Source organism: Anas acuta, chromosome 1 (assembly GCF_963932015.1).
Source record: "Anas acuta chromosome 1, bAnaAcu1.1, whole genome shotgun sequence".
Taxonomy (NCBI): Eukaryota; Metazoa; Chordata; class Aves; order Anseriformes; family Anatidae; genus Anas; species Anas acuta.
The window spans coordinates 111,438,925-111,460,195 of record NC_088979.1 but is presented as its reverse complement, the minus strand read 5'-3'; the positions used below and the strand labels follow the sequence as shown (position 1 = coordinate 111,460,195).

At 37.5% G+C, this 21,271-nt stretch overlaps 1 protein-coding gene across 1 annotated transcript; it reads left to right on the top strand.

Annotated features, from left to right (window-relative positions):
- Positions 1-663: 663 nt before the first annotated feature.
- Positions 664-20,200, top strand: NSUN3 (NOP2/Sun RNA methyltransferase 3). Its single transcript, XM_068692895.1, has 6 exons — positions 664-1,083; positions 2,160-2,269; positions 3,625-3,968; positions 5,540-5,694; positions 6,200-6,321; positions 19,628-20,200. The coding sequence occupies exons 1-6, from the start codon at positions 985-987 to the stop codon at positions 19,896-19,898; spliced, it is 1,101 nt and encodes a 366-aa protein (XP_068548996.1). The 5' UTR covers positions 664-984; the 3' UTR covers positions 19,899-20,200.
- The last annotated feature ends 1,071 nt before the right edge of the window (positions 20,201-21,271 follow it).

Below are 21,271 nucleotides of genomic sequence, written 5' to 3'. Positions count from 1 at the left end.
ATAATGATTCACTGGTAAGCAACAAGATAATAGACTGAAGGACTGGGGAAGAGCGGCAGACTCAGGTTTTTTAACTGTTTACATACACTTAACGTTTCTTCAGAATAGGGTAATTTTTGTCCTATATATTTAAGCAAGGGTGTCTCTTTCAGCATTTGTTTTTAATTTTGTTAGCAAAATTACCATATGTATTTTATTGCATGTGTTGTGGGACTTGGAAGAATTATAACTGCAGGGAATGATACTTTTATACCAGTTCTGTCCCGTATCTGGTTGTACAATTCCAATATCAAAAACCTTTCCGGTTTCCTTTCACAGATGTTATGTAGGTCTATGTTTCACCTACTGCCTCCCTTCAGGATGCTGACTGAAACATTTCAAATAATCTTTGATGACGATAATTTGCATGAGCCTTGCATGAATGAATGTTCTTAGTCTTCATTAGTCAGTGCCTGAAACTCAAATATTTATTTATATGACAGCACTTTTGCCTTTACCTTTGCACCCTTTTCCCTTCTGGATTTTAAATGCCAGCATCAGCAACCAGAAGCTGCCAGGGTAGCCAGTAATAGAAAACCCTTTTTGTGCATACTTTTTAAGTTTCCAGTGATTTATTAGCAGTAACAGAAGATGAAACTAGAACCGTGGTTTGCAGGAGGTGGCTGAGTAACGGCGTGGTAGTTACAGCGCCTGTAAGTTTGGGCCAGCCGGGAGCACAGGGCTGCAGACAAACTATTAGCAGGGAGGTCTGATGGGGGCTGGCGGCGGCAGCTGGAGCGGCCTGTTATAAATTGATTAATCCCGGCCCCCCATCACCCTGCATCAAGCCTGCAACATGAAGCACTGCAACACCCGAAGCCCTGCTCCCGGGGCGGAGGAGGAGGGCGGCGCGCTCCCTCACCCCACGCTTTCACCACACCGCCGCCCCCTGGCAGGCCCAGGGCCTCCCCCCTGCCGCCGCCCCGCCTGGCTCCGGCCCCGGCCATGCGGCTGCCGCCCGCCGCGGCCCGCCTGCTGCCGGCACCGCTACCGGCACGGCCCGGCCTGTGGCCGCGGCGCGGGGCCGCCCGGCCGCCGGAGCAGGTGAGGCACCGGGCGGGCAGTGGGGCCCCTTCTCGGCCCCTTCCTTGGCGGCCTCCCGCCGGGCCCCGGGCCCAGGAGGCGGCTCCCTTTGCGCTGCCGGCCCCGCCTGCCCGCCGGGGGGCGGCCGCCATGAAGGGCTGCGGGGAGGGCAAACAGCGGAGAATAAAGCTGGGGGCTGCCATGGGGGGGGGGGGGGGGGGGCGTCCTTTTGCTGCCTCCTTGCTTCTGCGGGGGCCGTCTGCGGTTAGGTGTGCCCCTTTCCTCTGTCGGGGAGGGCTTTTGGGGGGTCTGGGTTTTCTGACCTAGGGACGGCACGTCTGGAAAGCAGGAATAGCGATGGTACCAGCTCGGAGCACGGAGGTGCTCTGCGTGGCCCTGAAAACGAAAGTCCCGCGAAATGGAGTGCTTGCACTGGGAGTTCCTCCGAGTTGCACAAGCTTACTGAGAAACCACGAGTTCTTCCCGCCCTCCCCTTGTCAAATGAAACCAATTTTTATAGGTTGGAAAAAAAAAAAAAATCACTTGGAGTTCTCCTTCTAATAGCACAAGCTTATTGAGAAACCACAAGTTCTTCCTCCCTTTCCTTGTGAAATGAAACATGATTTTTTATAGGTTGAAAAAATTTAAGTATAGCTGAAATATTTTTTTCTTATTCCTGGGGTTTCTTGCTTATTACAGTGCTTTGTAACTCTAGCTGACTCACTCAATGATTCAGATGAATTTATTTCTTTTTGTTAAGAACTTGCATACACCTTGGCAGAGGTGATCATGGTTCAAGGAGCAATCTCCATAATCATGCTTTGCTTATTTTGCTCCTGATGTATCACAGCCCCAGGACCCACTCTGCTATCTCAGTTGACGTGGAGACGGAGTATTATCATCAAGCTTTGATTGACCTCCACGCATAGGGAACAAGAGTGCGACCTAAAATTTGATAGGTTTTGATTGTGTGTGTGATGTGACCTTGATATTGGAGCATCTGAATATCAGTGAGAAATCGGTTTAAGCTGGAAAAATGTTCTTTTAATAGTTCTAGTGAGAACTTTTTTTAAAAAAGACTTTTCCTTTCTCTGAAGGTGGAGAATAAAACAAAAGGGAAACATCAAAAGCAAATTTGTCAAGTTGTTCTGGATCATTTTGAGGAGCAGTACACAGCGGAACTGGGAGATAAGTGGACCAGTGTCAGGTCTGTTCTTTTGGGGAAACAGGGGAGGGAGGAGAGAGGTTCTGTTAGTTTTTTAAGTGCTTCATAAAAGAACTTCAAAAAGAGTCATAGACTGTAGCAGCTGTTTCAGTTTATTTGTAGTTTAGAACTATAATAAAAGTGTGGAATAACGGAAGACTAAAAATTTGATATTTTTTTCCTTGATAAAAAGGAAATAGTTTTTTTTTATATATATAGTGTTGAAGTTTCTGTTCTCCTATATGTGTATACACTGTAAGGACACTGCCATCTTCTGTGTTTCAGTTTGCTGTTTTGTAAAAGCATGGTACAAAGTAACCCTTTATGTCTAACAGCTGCTGTTAGTATTTTTTTCTCTATAGCTTTGCAGTAGAGACTTGAGGAGAAATTGACTACTGTCTGTTTATGTGTACAGAAAAACGATATCAGTTAATTGGGGCCTTGATCACACAGTAGCTAAAGAACTGGCACTGAGAGAATACATCTCTCCTCTGTTAGGTGGTGCTTGTCACTCATAGGAAAGCCAGCAGAAGAGCCCTTCTTGAGAAGATCATTGCTTAGCTTACATACTTTCCAGCAGGAATGTGAACAAAAGCAGTTGATTTCAAACTGAAGTGCATGAGGAATGCTTATGTGATCTGTGCCACATTACTTTGAATGGAAAAGCATCTCACATCATCAGAATCTTAGTAACCGTGTAATTACTGAGGACCCTCTTGAAATACGTAAATAAAATTTACAAAGAAGTTATAAGAATAGATACTTAACATTAGTTTAACTGAATCAACTTTAAAACTCCTAGGTTGGCTCAATGCATATTTTTCTTTTAGTCAACAAGTATTATTGAGGAGTACTTTGTAGTGCTAAAGGAAAAAATACCGAGAAGAATTCAAGTAGAAAATGATGAAAATCCTTGAAGAAAGGTCTGAGAAAGCAAACTGAAATACAAGCAGGCATATTCCTAGATGTAAACACTGCTTTTTGGTTACTTTCAAGGAACATTTATTGGTTTATGTTTTTCTAGCCCAATGACTGTAGGATGTAAATGGAAATTTAGCAAAGAACACTTGTAAAGACTACATTTTATAGATGTATCTGTGTGTGTGTGTATATATATGTGGACACATAGATGTATGTATAGATGTGTATATGTATAGATGTACATTTTTACACTGTTGGCTGGAATGACCACTGCAAAACCACTGTGATTCTTTTTGTTGTGACTTCTGGTAGCTAATTTTGCAGTCATTCTTTGCCCCGGGAAAGTTCCTTATAGTCAGGAAAAGCATTGTGCTTCATATTGAACAGTTAATTTTATTTGTCAAGTTATTAAATAGCTTTTCCTTTTTCCAATCTAGAGATGTACTTACATGCCCATCGTGCTGGCAGTATGCCATCCTGCTTAACAAATTCAGCCAGTCCGCTGAACTGGAGAATACGTTGCGTGTGGAGGGATATCATCCTGCCTTTCAAGGAACTCTGCCTTATCTTCCAAGATCATTGAAGTGTTACATCAGTAGAACTCCTAGGAGATTCCCTGCGCAAAAACACCAAACTGGTAAACTGAAAGAATATTATCTGCTGAATGCCGCTTCAGTGTTACCAGTGCTGGCATTAGAGGTAAAAGATGGGGAAGACGTTTTGGATCTCTGTGCTGCACCAGGGGGTAAATCAATAACTATCCTACAGTGTGCCTATCCAGGTAATATATTAAGGTGCTGTTAGTTGATTATTCGCTCTGTTCCTGGGCTATTTTAGTTGTGTCTGTATTCTGTACAGATTTGGATTGGGGGTGGGAAGAAAAATATATATATATATATTCTAATTAGTTCTGTGCCTTTTAGTAGGATTTTTATTAGGTTTCTTTACCTACAAGAGCATGAAAATTGCATTAGATATTTAAGTATCTGTTACTGCATACTGACAAACATAAAGCTACTACACTTTCGTCTTACTTCACTGATTTTCTTATTGTTACTTCTGAAGAAGCTAATTTAACTCTTTTGTAGATTTATTGGCCCAGGAAGTTAAGTAATTTACAATCTTTAAATATTTGTACCTTTTTTTTTTTTTTTTTTAACTCCGATACCTGCCTGGCCAGCGCTATGCAAATAGTATAAGTAAATGTAAGTGTACTGATATCAAATGGAACATAAATTAAACGTGTTAGATCTAGGCAGAGGGAAAGAGCTTATGATGAGGAATTGGTCTAAATCAGCATTTTAGAAGTTCTGTGTCTTGATCTACCTAGATTTAGCAGAAGAAAGCACCAAGATAATCACAGCATGTTAGAAGGCAAAAATAAGCATCTGTTCCCAAGTTTATATGTTAAGTTGAGCAGAAATTGTCTCAAAATGTTTATAGCACCTTAGTTTCTTAAGGATGAGAACATTAATTGTAGCCACCTGTAAACGTTGATTACAGCTTGTTCTCACTCCCTCTTCTGGAGGAACCAGGTGCTGCTAATGAAGTGAATTGAATGACTTGCCCTTTCAAAAGGTTTTGGGAAAAATAAAATCTTTTATCCCACATCTTCTTCTGCAGATATTTGCCTGTTGCTGAGAAAGTAAGGTGCAAGAAAGTTGATTCTGACTATATCTCTGTGAATGCTAAAATATTTCCTATTACATATGGTAGACAAAACGTGTGGGATAACCCATAGGTGGGTGTCCAGAGACTCAAAAAGATAAACTTTTTTAAAACAGTAAATAGGAATTAAGAGGAAAATGTGTTGCTGGCCTGCGATGAGGTACAAGCAACAGTTTCTTCGGAAGAGATAACTACTCAGGCTTTGTTTTAAGTGCAACAACAGGCTTTTGTTAAAACACAGCTTAAATTCCAACTCAGTCAGGTATTGGACTGTTTGGTATAGGGTGCAGAAAGCTGAGGCTTTATTTAGTTAAAAGGCAATTAACTTATAAGAGACATGTACTTGTATAATGACAGTGGTAGAAGGAACATAGAAAAATACTCAGCACTGCTTTGGGATGTGGCTTATGTTTCAAGTTGGTTTTACTGTGGAAGTCTATTGCTACCATAAGTATTTGCTAGTAAATATTTATGGATTGCTCTGTAGGAACATGTTGAAATTTACTAGGGTTTATAAAAATCTAGCAGTGCCATAAAATGTTCAATAGCATAAGCACATAGGGTGTAAAGTCTATGGCTGTCATAGAAAAAAAACACAATATCTGAATTTGTTGTAACTCTTTGTATTCACAGAAAATACAGAGGACTGATTTTAAGATGTTTACTTATTTTTTTATTTTTAAGGTCAATTTCTCTGTAACGAGTATGATGATTTGAGATCAAGATGGTTGAAACAGACAATGGAATCCTTCATCCCGGATCCGCTGGTTAACTTAATAACTGTATCTAAACTAGATGGTAGACAGATTGGAGATTTTAAGCCTGAATTGTATGACAAGGTAACATTATTTTTTATTAGTAAATGATATTTCTTCCTTCTGATTCTTTTCCTGTGCTGCTTTAATTTTTTTGTTTTTCCAGACTCCAAAAAATATTTCACTTACCAAGGTCATATACAGGATTTTTAAGGCCTCTGAAATCATTTTATGAAGTTTATTGTGCATTTGTTCACGTGTTAGATGATGTTACCCATTTAGTTTTAGTAATGAATTCTGAAGACCTTGTAGCTTCCATGCATGATGTATACTTAAGAATAGGGGATCGAGTGAGAAAGCTGTTCTCCAGGTGGAGGGTGATTTTGGAGCTTTTTTTTTTTACTTCCTCATTGATGACTCCTTATAAACATCTCAAAATAGTAATTAGATCATTGCTTCTCCTAAAATGGAAAATAAAAATGGTGTTCCGGGTGCTTGCAAAAATAAGTTGAGTCAGATTTTGGTACAGATAATCACCTTCTGAAAACTGTAGAGTAAATTGTCTTATTTGCTCCTATTTGCTGTGCAGGTACTGGTTGATGCTCCTTGTTCAAATGACAGAAGTTGGCTATTCTCTTCTGATACTCAACAAGCTAAGCTTAGGCTAATACAAAGGAAAGAATTATCTTCTCTACAGTTCCAGCTGCTCAGGTGAGAAGCGCAAAGAAAAGCTTTTAAAGGAGCTTTTCGTAGTTAATGAAAATGTGTTGGGGGGGGAAGAGGGGGGTGGTCAACATTTGTTGTGTTTAATATCCAAACCTAGGTTTCACCACATGAAAAAATTTCAAGAATATGTTGTTGCAATTGCTGTTCAGATTAAAAAAAAAAAAAAAAAAGAAAAAGTGAATAAGGAAATTTGTATGGTATAACATAAATGGTGAGGTCTACATCCTCTACTAATGCACCGTTGTACAATCCCATTAATTCAGTTATTAACATTTATGTCCATTTACAGGTGATTCAGAACAGTCTGATACCATAGCAAAATATTTTTGGTTGACATAGCTAAAATGATTTCAGAACTACTCAGTTGAAGCAGAAACGTGCATAGACTGTATAATTTTTTTTTGTTGTTGCTGTTTTTTTCTTTTTAATCTGTGAAAGTAGTCTATAAACCTGCCAAGCTGGATACTCATTCTCCAACACGTTTTTTTGTTGTTCTGTTGCAGAACTGTCCATTACATTTTTTTTTTTTTTTTACAGCCTACATGATAACCAAACTGTCATTCAATGCTGGTTACCAACCATCATTTAGTTCATTAGTTCATGCTGCTTCAGAATTTGTTTCTTGCACTGTTTTTATGAAAATTTTGAGTCTACTGTGGCACATTTTTAAGCATTGCTTGAATTTAATACCCATTTAACTATTTATAGCACAAAGATACTATTAGTTGTAACGGATAGGGTAAAAAAGTAAAAGAATAGTGGTTTGGGGTAAGTTGGGGAGGATTGTGTGGTTTTAAGGAACATCTATCCAATACTCCAAATCCAGGTTGTCCAGTATTATGCTTTATAATGGTACTAGCCATAGGCTAGGTAGCATTTGTGAAGACTTTGAAAATCCTTTTTCCTTAATGAGAAAAACTCTAATGTGACTTCCCAATAATACCTTCTAGACCTGAGTGTTTTTAAGTAAGTAACAGTCATGCCTGAAGTCCATCCCTCAAAGCAAATTGAGGGAAAAATAACATACTACAAAACAACAACAAAAAAGTTTTTATGGAAAGTTGCAATTTACAGCAGTTCCAGATAGTTCTGCATGAGTTCCGGTTGAAAAAGACCTAACAGAAGGGTATGATTTATAGCAGAAATATGAGTATCTTATTGCAGTAATGCATCATGTCACCCATTTCCTTTGAAGAAATCAATCACATTTAAAACACTGACCTGTTTCGGTTTTCTCTTTTCAATATTTGACATATAAAATCCAATTTGTGGGCCCCAACCAAAAGAAAGCATATATCATGCAGTGAAATTTTGGGAATTTGCATAAATCTCTTCAGATTGTAATCCTGAAGTGGAGAACTCATGACAGCAGGAATCTTGTTTTTAAAAAGGAGACGCTCCTGTCAGCCCAAATCAGATTTAATTGAATTATTCCTAAGTCAAGAAGAGAACTTTGCTTCTGTTGAAAGTACACTTTACTATAGCAACAGCAAGAAGAATTGGATTTGTAAGGACAGAATACTTTTTACATGTAAGTTGAAGTAAAAGAATTGTAATTTCTGTTCCGTTGTTCAACATACTTCTGAGTAGTTCTATAGATTGAACAATCTATTTCTACGTGCACTGCATTTTTATTTATTTATTTACTATCTTGTAAAAGATTTTAGAGCATATAAAATATGTGGTTAGATTCAAGATATAGATATTATAAGCTTTACCCAGTAAAATATTTGGCATACACTTGGTAAATGCCATAGATGTCCACAGGATTTTTATTGTTCCTTCCATCTAATCATTTTAGAATGGATCCCCAAATATCAGTGACATGTCAGATTTGGTGTGAAAGGGAAAATAGAAATCATAAACTGAGACCAGGAAAGGTTAAATGATTCTTCCAAGTGCATTAGAAGTTTGCAAAACCAGAATTGTAGAATGCTATCCTATTCAAGTCTTTGTTTTATGGTCATGGTGCATAATTATAAGTCAAAAATTGACACTGAATGCTGTCTCTGATACCTGCCATTAATATTCAGGAAGGTTGAGACTACACTAATTCTGCTGTATTCCACCTTGTTTGAATCTAGCTCTGGCTTACCTATCCAGGTTACCCTTGTGTTTTATGCTCAGGGATTTTTCTTGCCTCAGTTGCTGTTATCTATAGAACAAAAATAAATATAAAGCTGGATCCCAGCAATTTTGCTGGGAATAGTGAATGAAATGCTGTGTGATTTGAAGATAAAATATAGGGGCCAAGCATTACTTCAGTTTAGCAATAGTAGTGAAGTATAAGGAAGAGAGTAGAAGAAGGAACCCACAAATGAGAATTATGAAATGCGAGAGAATTATGAATTGTCACTTCTATCAAGTGACATTTGGCACAAAAATTGGGATTCTTTCTTTAATTTAATTATGGAAGCTCTTCACTTGTCATCTTTTTCTGTTTTTTTTGTTATCTTGTGGGTTCTTTTTCTGATTATTTTTTTAAAGCAGATCAGCCTTTGGGAGTAGGGGAAGCTGGGGAAATCAGAGAGGAACTGAGGAAAGAAAAAGTATTGTTGCATTATGATATATACTACAAGTACTTGGAGACTTCAGGGAATGAAGATCTGAAAGCAACTTTGAAACTGATGTAATGATCTTTCTATGTCAGCCTGAATCAAGTTTGAAATCTAAATGAGCAGCATAAAAGCTGAACAGCAGATTTTATAAGCAGCGAGGGCACTACTGATTTGAAGGAAATTGAGATTGTAATGATTGTTAATACCAGAACCAATGCATCCCTGCAGAGTGCTATAATCTGAGAACACACTGCAAATCTTGTTATTATTTGGGGTGTTCATGCAGAAAACAAATTGCAAAATAAGTAAGGAATGTTCACTTCCTGACACTGAATGCTAGTACAAAAGGCAGTGATTCCCACGTGTGAATTTACCATTGTTATCGGTTCGTAGATGAAAATTAAACTTGGGGTTAAGGTCGAGTGCATAATAAAGCAATGGTGAAACTGCTACAGATGTAATTATTCCTAGACCAGTAATTGCAGCTGAAAGAAACGGTGTTAGGATTCAGCTGAAAATAAATCCAAACAGGATACAAATTGGAAAAATGCAGAAAAGGCGTTCACACTACTGTAACTCTTCTGTACACAACGTCTCACAGTAATTAAATGGCTGTAATTGGTGTTTAATAGAGTTCTGGTCCAGAGGAGCTGAAACCAACTTTAAGAGATACATTGTGGTTGACTTCCTGTTTTCACCTCTTTTTCTCCTTAGTAGTTAACTAGAAGGGAGATTGTGCGTGCTGGTCTTGCATATTCAAAACCAGCAGGTATGAGGGAATTCTGCGTGCGTGAGAGATGGTGTGAAGGGCCTTGAATGTTCTGCCCTTTTGATTACTGGTGGCAAATTAGCCATACAAAATGCTCATTTTTCTAGTTGATCTTCAGAGTCGTATGGATTCTTCGTTTTCAGAACTCAGAATGAAGCACTAAATTTGGGTTGAGAAATCAGGAAAACACTTTATTCTCCCTGGTTAATGAAATGCTTCAATCCCTGTTTTGCTTACAAACACTATGATTTTTAAGGAACTGTGACTGATTCTCTGTAACAGAATGCATCTCCTGTTACAAACCTTATGCAACTGGAGTGCAATAGTGAGATAAAAGGAATGTTTCCCTCTAAACAAAGAATTTTTTTTTTTGCTTTGATTGCCAGTCATAGCATGGTATTTGAAGTTGCTGATCTTTTCCAATAAAAGGTTACCAGAAGTTGTGAGATGTTTTTGCTTGCTTGCTTGCTTTATTATTTCCTGCGGAATAGTTCAGGAAGTGGGAGGGTTGCACACTTGCTTTTACTCAGAAGGGAGAAAAAAAAAAAAAAGAAAGCCTCCACCTAAGTATTCTGTACTTATTTTTCTGAATGAAAGGGAACATAAATAATTAATGTCAAATGTAAGTAACCAGGTATTGTGCAAACAGTTTCGTCAAGCTCCCAATCTGTGTTTGCCTTGCTGCTTCAGTCCCAGGCTCCACTGGAGCAGAGATCGCTGATCATGCAGCCAGTTGGTATGGTGGTTTACCAATCTACACACGGGGAAAGGCAAGTGAGATTGACATTTTCCCTTAAGTCATCAGGTAGAATTGGCAACCCAAGTCTCTAAAGGCTAACCTACATGCCAGCAGGCTAGCGTTGTTTTCTCATGCTTAGACCTTTGCAAATTGATCTTACTTAGAACAAAAAAAAAAAACAGAAACAAACTTTTTGGAAGTTTTGAAAACTTAAGACACAAATATAATAGAGTTTAAGTTGCAAGCTGCTGTATTTTCTCTGAATATGTGGAAATTGGTTTCATAGAATACATATGTTCATAGATTTTCATCATAGATTTTTTTTTTTTTACATAGTGTATAGTACAAACTGAACTACTCAAAAAATCCCAATATTCTTCGTCTGCTATTGACTGTCACTTCTGTATTTTCACTGAAATGCAGGGTTTTCCTCATGTATTTGAAGAGGAATTACAATGCCTCTATTACACTTCTGATGTGTGTGTATGCTGTTAATTGTTTATTTTGTTGTAAAGTGAAGGGTTTTTTTTTTACACCATTGTGTATTGTCCCAGTATTGCACCAGGATACGGATACCACCATAAGATTTCTGCTTTGATTAAGATGAGCGTTTATGGCGCGTGGGCATGTAATGATGATATTAAAAAGAATACACTTGTAATTATGTCGTTGTTCTGTCAAAGCAGTGATTTAGTTCAGTTTGTGATTAGCTGATGATGAAAAAAATATCAGCCATGAGAGTTCTTGGCAAAGGCAGGGAAAGCCAGTGACTTGTGCCTTGAAAAAGAAATAACTATTGTAGTATTGTAGAAGGTGCCCAACTTCATTTAGTGTGAGGCTTCAGAAGGATGGCAAGGCAGAATGTCATCCGGAGGCAGAAATGGAGGAGAGACCCTTCAGAAACATGGCAGCCTTCTTGCAGAGGGTGCTTGGCTCCTACGTCAGAGCTCTGTGGGTGAAGTTATAGGGTGTTTTGAAATGACCTGAGGAAATTCTGAACGGAGGTACCGGGGTGGGGAGGTAAATCAGGAAAGGAAACGAATGCCCTGTTCTGTGCAGGAGGGAAGAGAAGGCACCTAGGAAAGTGTGGAAAGTCCTGCTGAGGATCGCTTCTCTGCATCGTTCTTTGGCTCGTTCCTTGGGATTTTTCCTCCTTTTTCTCTGTAGTTGACCATTTAGTCTACTCATTTTCTGTAATTATCTACTCGATTAGCTCAACTGGGACTTTATTAGAATTGTAACTGTTGGACTGACTGATTTTCTGTGGATTATGTGGATGGTTCTGTCTTTAACCGTCTTTCATCCTGGAGAAGCTGAATAGTTTATGTAGACTGCTGACCCAAGGCTTCATACCAGGTGTGCTGTTCAGGGCAGTGTCCTCTCTCTGTGTCTCCTTGCCTTCTGATTGGAAATGGTTAGATAGCTGTTGACTGGACACTAGTGTCCTTTACTTTTCGGTCTAATTGCATATGCCCACACATACAGTGTTCTCTGCTGTTCCCCAAAACACTGTTGGTTATATTGCTGCAGGTACAAGTCATTCTTACGTCTTCCTCTCATGGTGGTGCCACCAGACAGAAAAGAAGTAGAGATGAATTAAGGAGAGACAGCACCTAGGGCAAGAGTGAGGATTCTTAGATTCTGGTCTGGTATTCCAAGGGCTATTTTTCTATTTTATATAAATAGCGGTTAACTAAAGCACTGACATAATCTTTGGAAACTGAATCTGTGTAAGTGCCTGCATTACCTCACTTGAGAGACACGCAATCTTTTATGTTAATGCATTTAAGTAGTAAGTAAATTTTTTACCTTCTTTCTTTAAGTAACTTAACAGGGAGCTGGGGAATGTCTTTATTTTAGAATAGATATTTAGAACAGTTATTTTTTAGACTCATGGTTGGTTTGAATTTCCTCACTAAGAGTGAGTTCTGTGGCTGTTGTTGTGGACCCTGGATCTCATCTTCCATTAGAGATATTAAATAGTTCCTGATTTTAAGTACTGCCTAGTTCCTTAAGCCTTTTGTAGTGCTCTGTGCATAACTTCCCTACCAAGTCCCTTGTGATAGGTTGCAAAATGATATTTCTGGAATTAATAAGTAAATTAACAAATAAGCTATACCCATTAGCTAGGTAGTTGCCTAGGTAGCTGAGATTGCAGATTTAAATTAAGACACAGATACTGCTTTAATTCCACCTTCAGTCCTTCCTATATATATGCATGGTTCATAAACCGTAATGAAAAACACTACTTTTAAAGCTCTGTGGCAAAGTCTGTCATGGGCTTCAAAGGTCTTTTTTTCTTCCTTCCCTAGCTAAGGTGGTTCTGCTTAGGCTGTATATGTTTATCTTTTCTAAATAAAAAGTTGAGGTTGGGAAGAGGAGTGGGTCTCTGAAAGTGTGTAAAATATAAGTTAATTTTGAGATAACTAAAATGACAGAAGGGCTGAAATTTTGTTTGGAGTGAAATGCCTCTGGCTATCCAGCTACAACCAGCCTTGCTAAACTGTTAGCGATGCTGACTGTGTGGAAGAGAGTGGGAGCAAAATTCTTGGGCTTTTCATTGTCATTTGTGGTTCTTACATCTGGGAACAGAATTGAGCTGACTTGTTGCCCTTAAAAGGTCACAGCAGTTCCAGTATTGCAAGGGATATTCTATATATCTGTGTTAACAGGAAGATTATTCCAGGACTCACCATGCACTGGAGAAGAAAGCTCAGTAATGCTAAGCTGAAAGTCCAGTCTTTTTGTCAGAGGAATTCAAAATTGTTTGTTGTAGAAACATTATTTATAAGAATTCTCAGAAGAAAAAAAAAAATGACTAAAGCAGAACAGATGCTTTACCTTCAATTTGCAGTCCATCTTCCAATGATGCATTTGGACTCTTGTAAGAGCAAGAAGGAAATAAATGATATCTTTTGTCAATAAAAAGAATAAAATCGAGGATAAAAGCAAAGGTATCTTGAGATGCTCTACTTCTTGAAAAGCTTATAAAAGTTAGCAGGTTTTATTCTGATCAGAGATTATCTCGCATACTGAGCAGAAATACATCCCCGTTGCCAAAAGATGGCAGTATTGAAGTGTCGTATTATTTTTAAATTACCCTAAAATGTATGTAATCTTTTTACTTTAATACTGGAAAAGGTTAAATGAGTAATGTAATTAATGCTGACACTTCCAATGGCACAAAATGTATACCCAAGCATAGGAGGAGTGGACTGGGCATACAGGTGCTAGCTATAGTTTAAAATGCACGTTTATTGTCTGCCTGTTTTTAAAAGGATGTTTGAGATGCCAAGACTTTTAGAACAATTGAAATGTCGGCCTATCATGTTTAATTTTCTTTAAGCGTGAAAAATCTTTTGGGGTTTTGTCTATCTACATTTTAGTTGCATGTAGAAGTGCTTTGGTTTAAGAGGTGTATGGCTCTAGAGTAGTCTTTTTTCTGTGAGGTATTAAATAATCATACTGCTTTGTTTTCCCTAATTTATTGTTAGTGTCTTATCCATTCTTAGACTTCAAAGTAAATCTTTTGAAGTAAACTAAATAAAAGTGATTTAAAGTAGTCTATTCCTTTCCAAAAAATCTTATCCAGTACTCCTGTAATATGAGGGGTTATAAGACACTAGTGCATCTTTTGTAGCTCTGACTTCCACAGCTCAATATGTGCTATTGAACTAAATAGACATCCTGAAAATATATAAAGTAATTTTTTTTTTTTTTGTAAAAACTAATGCAGAATGAGGAGAGGAGCAATCTACATGTCTTTAACTGTCTTAAAGTACTTCCTGAGTGGGCTGGATACCAACCACCCTCATGTTTGGCTTGTAATTGTGCTTTAGGCTTATGTGCTGGAAAGATTTAAGTGTGGATTCAGTTACTATGAAGTGATAATGTCAGTAGGTCAAAGCAAATGTCGAGAAGCATCAAGCACATTTCTACAGAATGATGTGCCAGTTAATATCAGTCTATCCTGCAGTTTTCCAGCTGCTGTAATTGCAAGTTGATGATTTTAAAATACCATTACATTTGGAACTATTTGATATCACAGTCACCCTCCTAAATTGTGATACACTGTTATCTCCTAAAGTTACATTCAGTACCTCAGAAGATTTTTTGTTTTTTTGTTTAGCATGTATATCTTTTTGTAACAAACATGCATTAGTGCTTGCAGTGCTATCATATAATTACTTCTTTTTGCATACTGTTTTATATTATTTCCTGGCAGAGCTAAACTTGGACGTCTTGTATTCAGGCCTTGCATGGTGAATAGGACGTGTTAATGGATGGTTTTGCATTTTACCAATTTTTGTCTTTTTTGCTCTTCCTTGACTATCGTAGAGGTGTAATTGGTATAATCTGACAGTATGCAACACAAGCTGAGTTATGCATGCCACATACTGTCAGTGGTGCTTCTTCTTCAGGATCTTGATTGGAAGTGCTAAGTGTTTGTCATGTTAGTAAAACAAAATTGGATGTATGGAAAAGTGGGCATATTGTGAACTCCAGGAAAATTTTCCTGTGCTTTTAGTACATGTTCTCATTTTACTCCATGGGAAGCTTGAAACTCTGCGATATTGGTGCCTATAACATGTGAAATTTAGTGTGGCAAATGTATAAACTCAGATTTAAAATTATGAAATTAATTATAACTAGATTTATATTTAAACTGAAGTTTTACTGCTTTAATAAATACAAAGGAGAACATCTGTACTACTAAGAGAAAAATAACTCCAAATTAATCACCTTTAATATATTTTTATCTCTAAGCTACACATTTTAATAAAAGCAAGGTGAAAAAAATTATAGTGTCTTTTGCACTAACATCCTTTTAAATCATTCTAGATTTTAAGCTCATTTTCAGAAGCTACAGTGTGCCTTATCACAAGCATGAGATTCCTTATTTACAGCTCAAATCTTAGCTGAAGCAATTGGGGTAATGCCTAATGTAAGAGGAATCACATATGCTTAGATTGTGTGGTCACAGCAGTGGTGTGATGATTTCTGCTAGATGTTAGTAAATAAAGCTCCGATTCTGACATACCCCTTGAATGAGCTTGTGCCCCCCCATTGATTACAGAAGATGACCAGTTTCTGAAATTTATTTGTACAAACTTTCAAGAATGAATTCTCCCTGATGCCTTGATGACGAGGGGATCAGATTGCCTGAATCTGCTTACCCAGCGTGGTATCACCCTTTGACTTTGAGCCCAACACTTCTTCACTTTGAATTTTGCAGCTCTATGCTGAAGGTTTTTCAAAAGCCGAGCACAGCTTAATCGGGGATGGCGGTCGGTTGACATTGAGCGCAGCCACGGAAACAACTGTTGCTGAACTCGACAAGATGGATAGATACATTGATTAACCTTGCAGTGTAAAGTAAACCCTCTTAGTTTTTTTAATTTATGACTTAGGTTCGGAGTAAAGATAACTTCTCATTCTCCAGGCTCTTTGGGTCATGGGCTAGTGAAAACTCCCAAACTAGGGAGGCCTGTGGTTAATTATTTTTTTTTTTGTTGTGAGATTTTTCAGGATATTATTCAGAAGACTGTGTTGTTCCTTCCTCTGACTCACTGCATCAGAGGTTCAGTTGCAGGAGCACAGTGCCTTTGAAAGTACTGGCTTGAATGGTTCTTAATTTATATATGGTAAGAGAAAGACGCTTAGCAAGCGTCTGTGCTTTTCACTTGAGCTACATCTACTTTTTTGGTATTTACCTTTTACCTTTTCCGCAGTAAAAATATCTTCTTGCTTGTATATATTCTCATAGTCTCTGCATTATAAGAAAACAGTTCTCATTATCAACTCTTTGAGTAAAGTTATCAGCTGTACTAGAAGAATATCTTGTGAATTTTTTTTTTTTTGTACAACCATCATTTCAGCTAGTTGCCCTTTGATGACTTGGCATTCCTGTATAGATGGAAAGAGAGGGGAAATTCTATAAAAATGAGATTAAGTTGTTTCTTGGAATACTGTGAAGATTAGCTCCTCTTTGAGCTAGTTTTAGAGAATTTAGCTCTGTTTTCTTTGAGTTCACATAGTTGTTTGCTTTATAAATTTTCTATTACACTGGGGGATAAAAAGCTTTTATGACTTCCAGAACTGGTACGAGTCTAAGGAGGCTTGATCAGTGTGTGGTTCTCCTGCTGGTTTGTTCATCTTTGGAATGAAAATATTGTATTTGCTGCTTCGACTTTTTCTTTTGTTTATGTATTCAGTTTTGGTTTATGCTTAAAACACAGTAGACTCTTTAGGAATGGTCTCACAGTGTTTCAGTATAGTAATAGGTACCCTATCCTTAGTGAAGCCTTAAGATACTGCTGTAGCACAAGTAAAAATGTTAAACTTTCTTTAGGAAGAGTAATTCAACTTGCATCAACAGTTCTTCTTCTCCTTTCTCACAGTAGAAGAAACAATTCTGCCTGTGGCAAAACCCCACATCTCAGTGGTCTCTTCAGTTCTGTTAAGACGTTCCCTACATATATATATATATATATATATATATATATATATATATATATGTATATATATGTATATATGTATATGTATATATTATATATATACATATATATATGTATTTTTTTCTTTTTTTTACACGCGAAATTCAGGTATATAATCCAGATGGTACATGAATGAGGAATTGCTCACTCATGAGCTGCATTCACAACTTACCTGCATTTGTCAAAGTAATGGATGTGTTGGCTTGCTTCAGGACACTGACTGTGACACTTAATGATCTTTGTATTGTTTTGTTCACGTGTTTAAAATTACAGAGTTTCCATTGTGCCCTACCATTTCTCACTTGCAAATAGAAGCAAGTGACACCTGTACTGGGCTATTCCCTCCCAGCATACAGTGCAGTGGCACTGAGCATTAGCCCAAAATTCCTGAGATGCTTTACTACAAAACTGCTCTAAACTAGAAAGTGGCGCTAAAAATCGAGCATTAACAAGCTGGTTTTGGAAAGATAGGTTTCAAATGCTGGAGTGAAAGCAAACAGGCAGTCAGCACAAAACATTTAAAAAACACTTTTGTCTGCCATAAGACAGAATGGAATGTTACTTAACTTAGTGAATTTCTTGCAAATATTTTGTTGTACATGCATGCTGTAGCTTCCTACTCTGCTTTATGATAGCTATCTTCCATATATCTGGGCCCACTTTGGTAGCCAGGCAGAAGCAGCATAAACCCTGGGGTTTATGCCAGGGTTGGACAAGATGGGATCCAGAGGTCCTTCCCGACGTAAACCATTCTGTGATTTCGTGAAGCAATGCTGGGATGACACGTGCTCTGTTTTACTGTCTCAAGGTGAAGTTGTAAATGTCACCTGTATCAACCTGTGTCTCAAATGTTCTTAAATGCTTTCACAGACTCAAAAGCTACTTGAAGTCTGAGATAAGCTTGCTATTTTGTGATAACTTTAGCTAATTTTGGAACTCCATTAGACCCAGTTAAATTGAAAATATTCAGACCTTTGAAGTCCTTTGTAACCTGTTCTTTGCCTTTAACAGGATGAACTTGAACTGCTCTATCACTTACGCTAAATGTGCTAGCCATCTGCTTGCTCCATCTTTTTATTGACCTGTTACAACAAAGGCATTAAACACTGATTTTTTATTTTTTTTTAGCATCATCTGTTAAGAGAGATCTGTTATCTTATGCTAAGTAAAATTGGAGTAGTGCAGACACCAGTAAATTATGTATTTGGCTTGTTGATTAACCTAGCCAAGACTAATTGAAGAAATGAGCAAGAGTTGCATACTCTCCCCAGGGAAAGAGATTGGGTGTAACACAGGCGTTTTCACCTGGGAAGGTGAACAGAGTTGTATTATCTCTGTACGAAACAGTCATTTGTCCTGGTGTGTCTGTATTATTTTGGACAGGATTTCCAGATTTGTTTTGATCCAGCTTGTGATAAGGCTCTTCTTTATTGATTCTTTTCCTGAAAAGGCACAATCTTGTCATAAGGGACTTGCTTTTTCCTCTTCCATTTTTTTTCCTTTGCTTTCTCAACTGTTTTCATTCTGATACCATGCTTAGCAGCTCCTCAGCATGTCTCTGGAGGAACTGCTGTTTCAGTATCATTGCGTTTATTCATCTGGGCTTGGAATCAGGCTCACTGCTTTTTGGCTCTGCTCACCTGATTCAGGAGCTGGGGTTTTTCTTTTCTATGTAGTAGGGTTGAGGGGGGGAGTATGTTTAGTGGGTGTGGGCTTTTTTATTTTTTTTTGGTCAATAGGTCAATACAGTGGTCTCAATAATATCTACCCATCTGTGATTTGAAGAATACTCTGGTGATCCAAGAGTTTTTTTCTTTTTTTTTTTTTTTACTTTTAATTTGCTAGTAGTGAATATGGATTGCTTATCTCATTTTCCTTATTCGCACAGGCAATATTCTCTCTCTCTGAAAAGGACCTTGGGGATCTGTTTTAATGGAAAGTAAACAGACTGTTTAAACTCAGTTTCAGTGGGAAAGTAAAAACAAAAAAACAAACCCCACCTCTCTTCTGTCCACCAGTTGTCTACTAGTCTTGAAGTTTTCAAGAAAACATGAAATCTTAAACCAGTTTTTTCAAAATTTGACAACTGTTTAATAAATGAAGGGCACACAAATAGATGATATGATGTTATAAATCGTATTTCCTTAGGAAATCATATTGAAAAGTAGTGACTCAGTGAAACCCCCCAGTCCTGTTATACATTAAATAAGTTGCTGAAATTGCAAAAATGATTGTACAATTAATTACAGACAAGTAATTAGTCCAGGCTATTACTACAACTGTGCATACTGCAGTTTGTTCACACAAGGAGCCAGCTAAGTATCTAACTAGTACTTTTGATGTGGCGTTCACCCATTTTGTATGCACAGTTGCAGCATTTTCACAGTAGTGCTGTGCATATAAATGTTTCAAAGTATCTTCTGTGACTCTGAATGGATGCTGCTATCTACTTGTCATTCTCATATTAAAAAAAAAAAAATACCCTTAGTTAACTGAGAATACATTAATAAATGAGAAAGCAAAACTGTGTTGCAGATTGTTTCCTGAACTGTCAGTTGTATTCTGTTAAGACTGTTTCATTATGTTTTTTTTTTTTTTTTTTTTTAATATTTACACCTAGTCGTCAATCTAGATGTAAAAGTCTTGCACCTTTCTCTCTTCACCCCCAGCCCCTTCTTTGAGCATGTCACTTCATATATTGAATTATGTTTTTTTTCATTATTTGCAGGTCTGCTATTAAAGCATTGCGTCCTGGTGGATCGTTGGTCTATTCTACTTGCACTCTCTCGAAGGCAGAAAACAGCGATGTAATAAATCTCATTCTAAAATCATGTGCTAATGTAATGCCTGTAGATATAAGTGAAATGGCCAAAGCTGTTTCTGAGGAATTCACTTTTCTCAGTGATACACAACAGCATGAACTTCTGGTTCTGCCGGAGAAAGGGAAAGCCTGGGGCCCAATGTATGTAGCTAAATTAAAGAAAATAAAGTCCGTGTGATGCCTGTTAGTTTCATTTATAAGCGGATAAAATGATGTCTATTCCTGATATACTCTGTGTATGTGTACACACGTCCAAGTCAACTGAATTTAGAGCCTTGCAGTTTTGTATATGCTGCTCCCTAATAAAATGGAAGCTAAAAATTTAGCTTAGCTAGAAATACAGACTGTCTTCTAACGTGGACTTGGGAGCTTCTGTGAAGTCCTTTTGAAGTCAAGAACACTTTGTGTTATTTTCAAGATGGGATTTACATTCCAGAGTAGAAGCCTGTGTGGTGTTTTTTGCACTTTAAAAAAAATAAATTACTTATAATTGTTTGGTTTAAATACAGCTTATTTTAAAATAAATATTTTGAATGATGTCTCCTTCTGAAGTCTTGGAAATCCTGCGTTCATTCTCAAATGCTTCTAGAAATCTATATTCCTGTAAGAGCTGATTTGTATGCAGAGTCTGTCACCTTAAGCTCTGACTATTCCAGCACTGGCAAAATAGGTTTCACATTTGCTGGGTTGTTTACTGGTTAAAAACTGTCTTATGTTTACAGTTGCAAAGGTCAGCAGCTATATCAACACTGGCTTTTTTGGTTCTGTGTTTTTGAGCTTACAAAATATGAATTGAAAGAGTAAATTTTGTTTAAAAGTCCTTAAAACAGTAGGTTTAGATGTGTTTAGTTTTGATATCAGTTTGTGGCATAATGCAGTGCATACAGCAGGCTATGAAGCATATAGAACCAGAATGATTAATAATTACAATACTGGTACAGCATTCAGTGAGTTTTGTTACATAATTACAGTTTTAATGAGCAAAACAGACTATGTGAAGTGACTTTTCCACCAAGTTAAGAAATGTTATGTGAATTTGTGATGTCACATCTGTGGTGTGTAAGGAAAGAACAGTCCCAGTGTACTAATATTGCTCTTGGGTTCCCTCAATCCTACTACACAGTACTATGGATAAATACAGCTTTATAGGCGTATATGTAGGTAATAAATATGTGTATATATAAATATAACTATATAGGTATATCTATTAGGTTGACTCACTGTATTGAAGCAGAATGGAGCTGGTTTGTGCCGCTCCTAGCATGGAGATTAATTAATGAGGAGTCCTTCTAATTGAAGCTTACAGTAATTGCTTTTAAGGAATATGGTTTTAAAGAGTGCAAGTTTTTCAGACGTGCCACTCATCTACCAGAAGTGTGTGTGTGACTGTGTACACTTAAATATTTCATATATTTTGTATATGTATCTCTGTGTGTATTATCTACGTAGTAAGGTTTTCACAATCATAAACATGATTTACTAATGCAGATTTAATTTTTTTTTCAGAATACAAAGGGGCATCAACTTGTAAATATTGGTAAATAAGCAAAT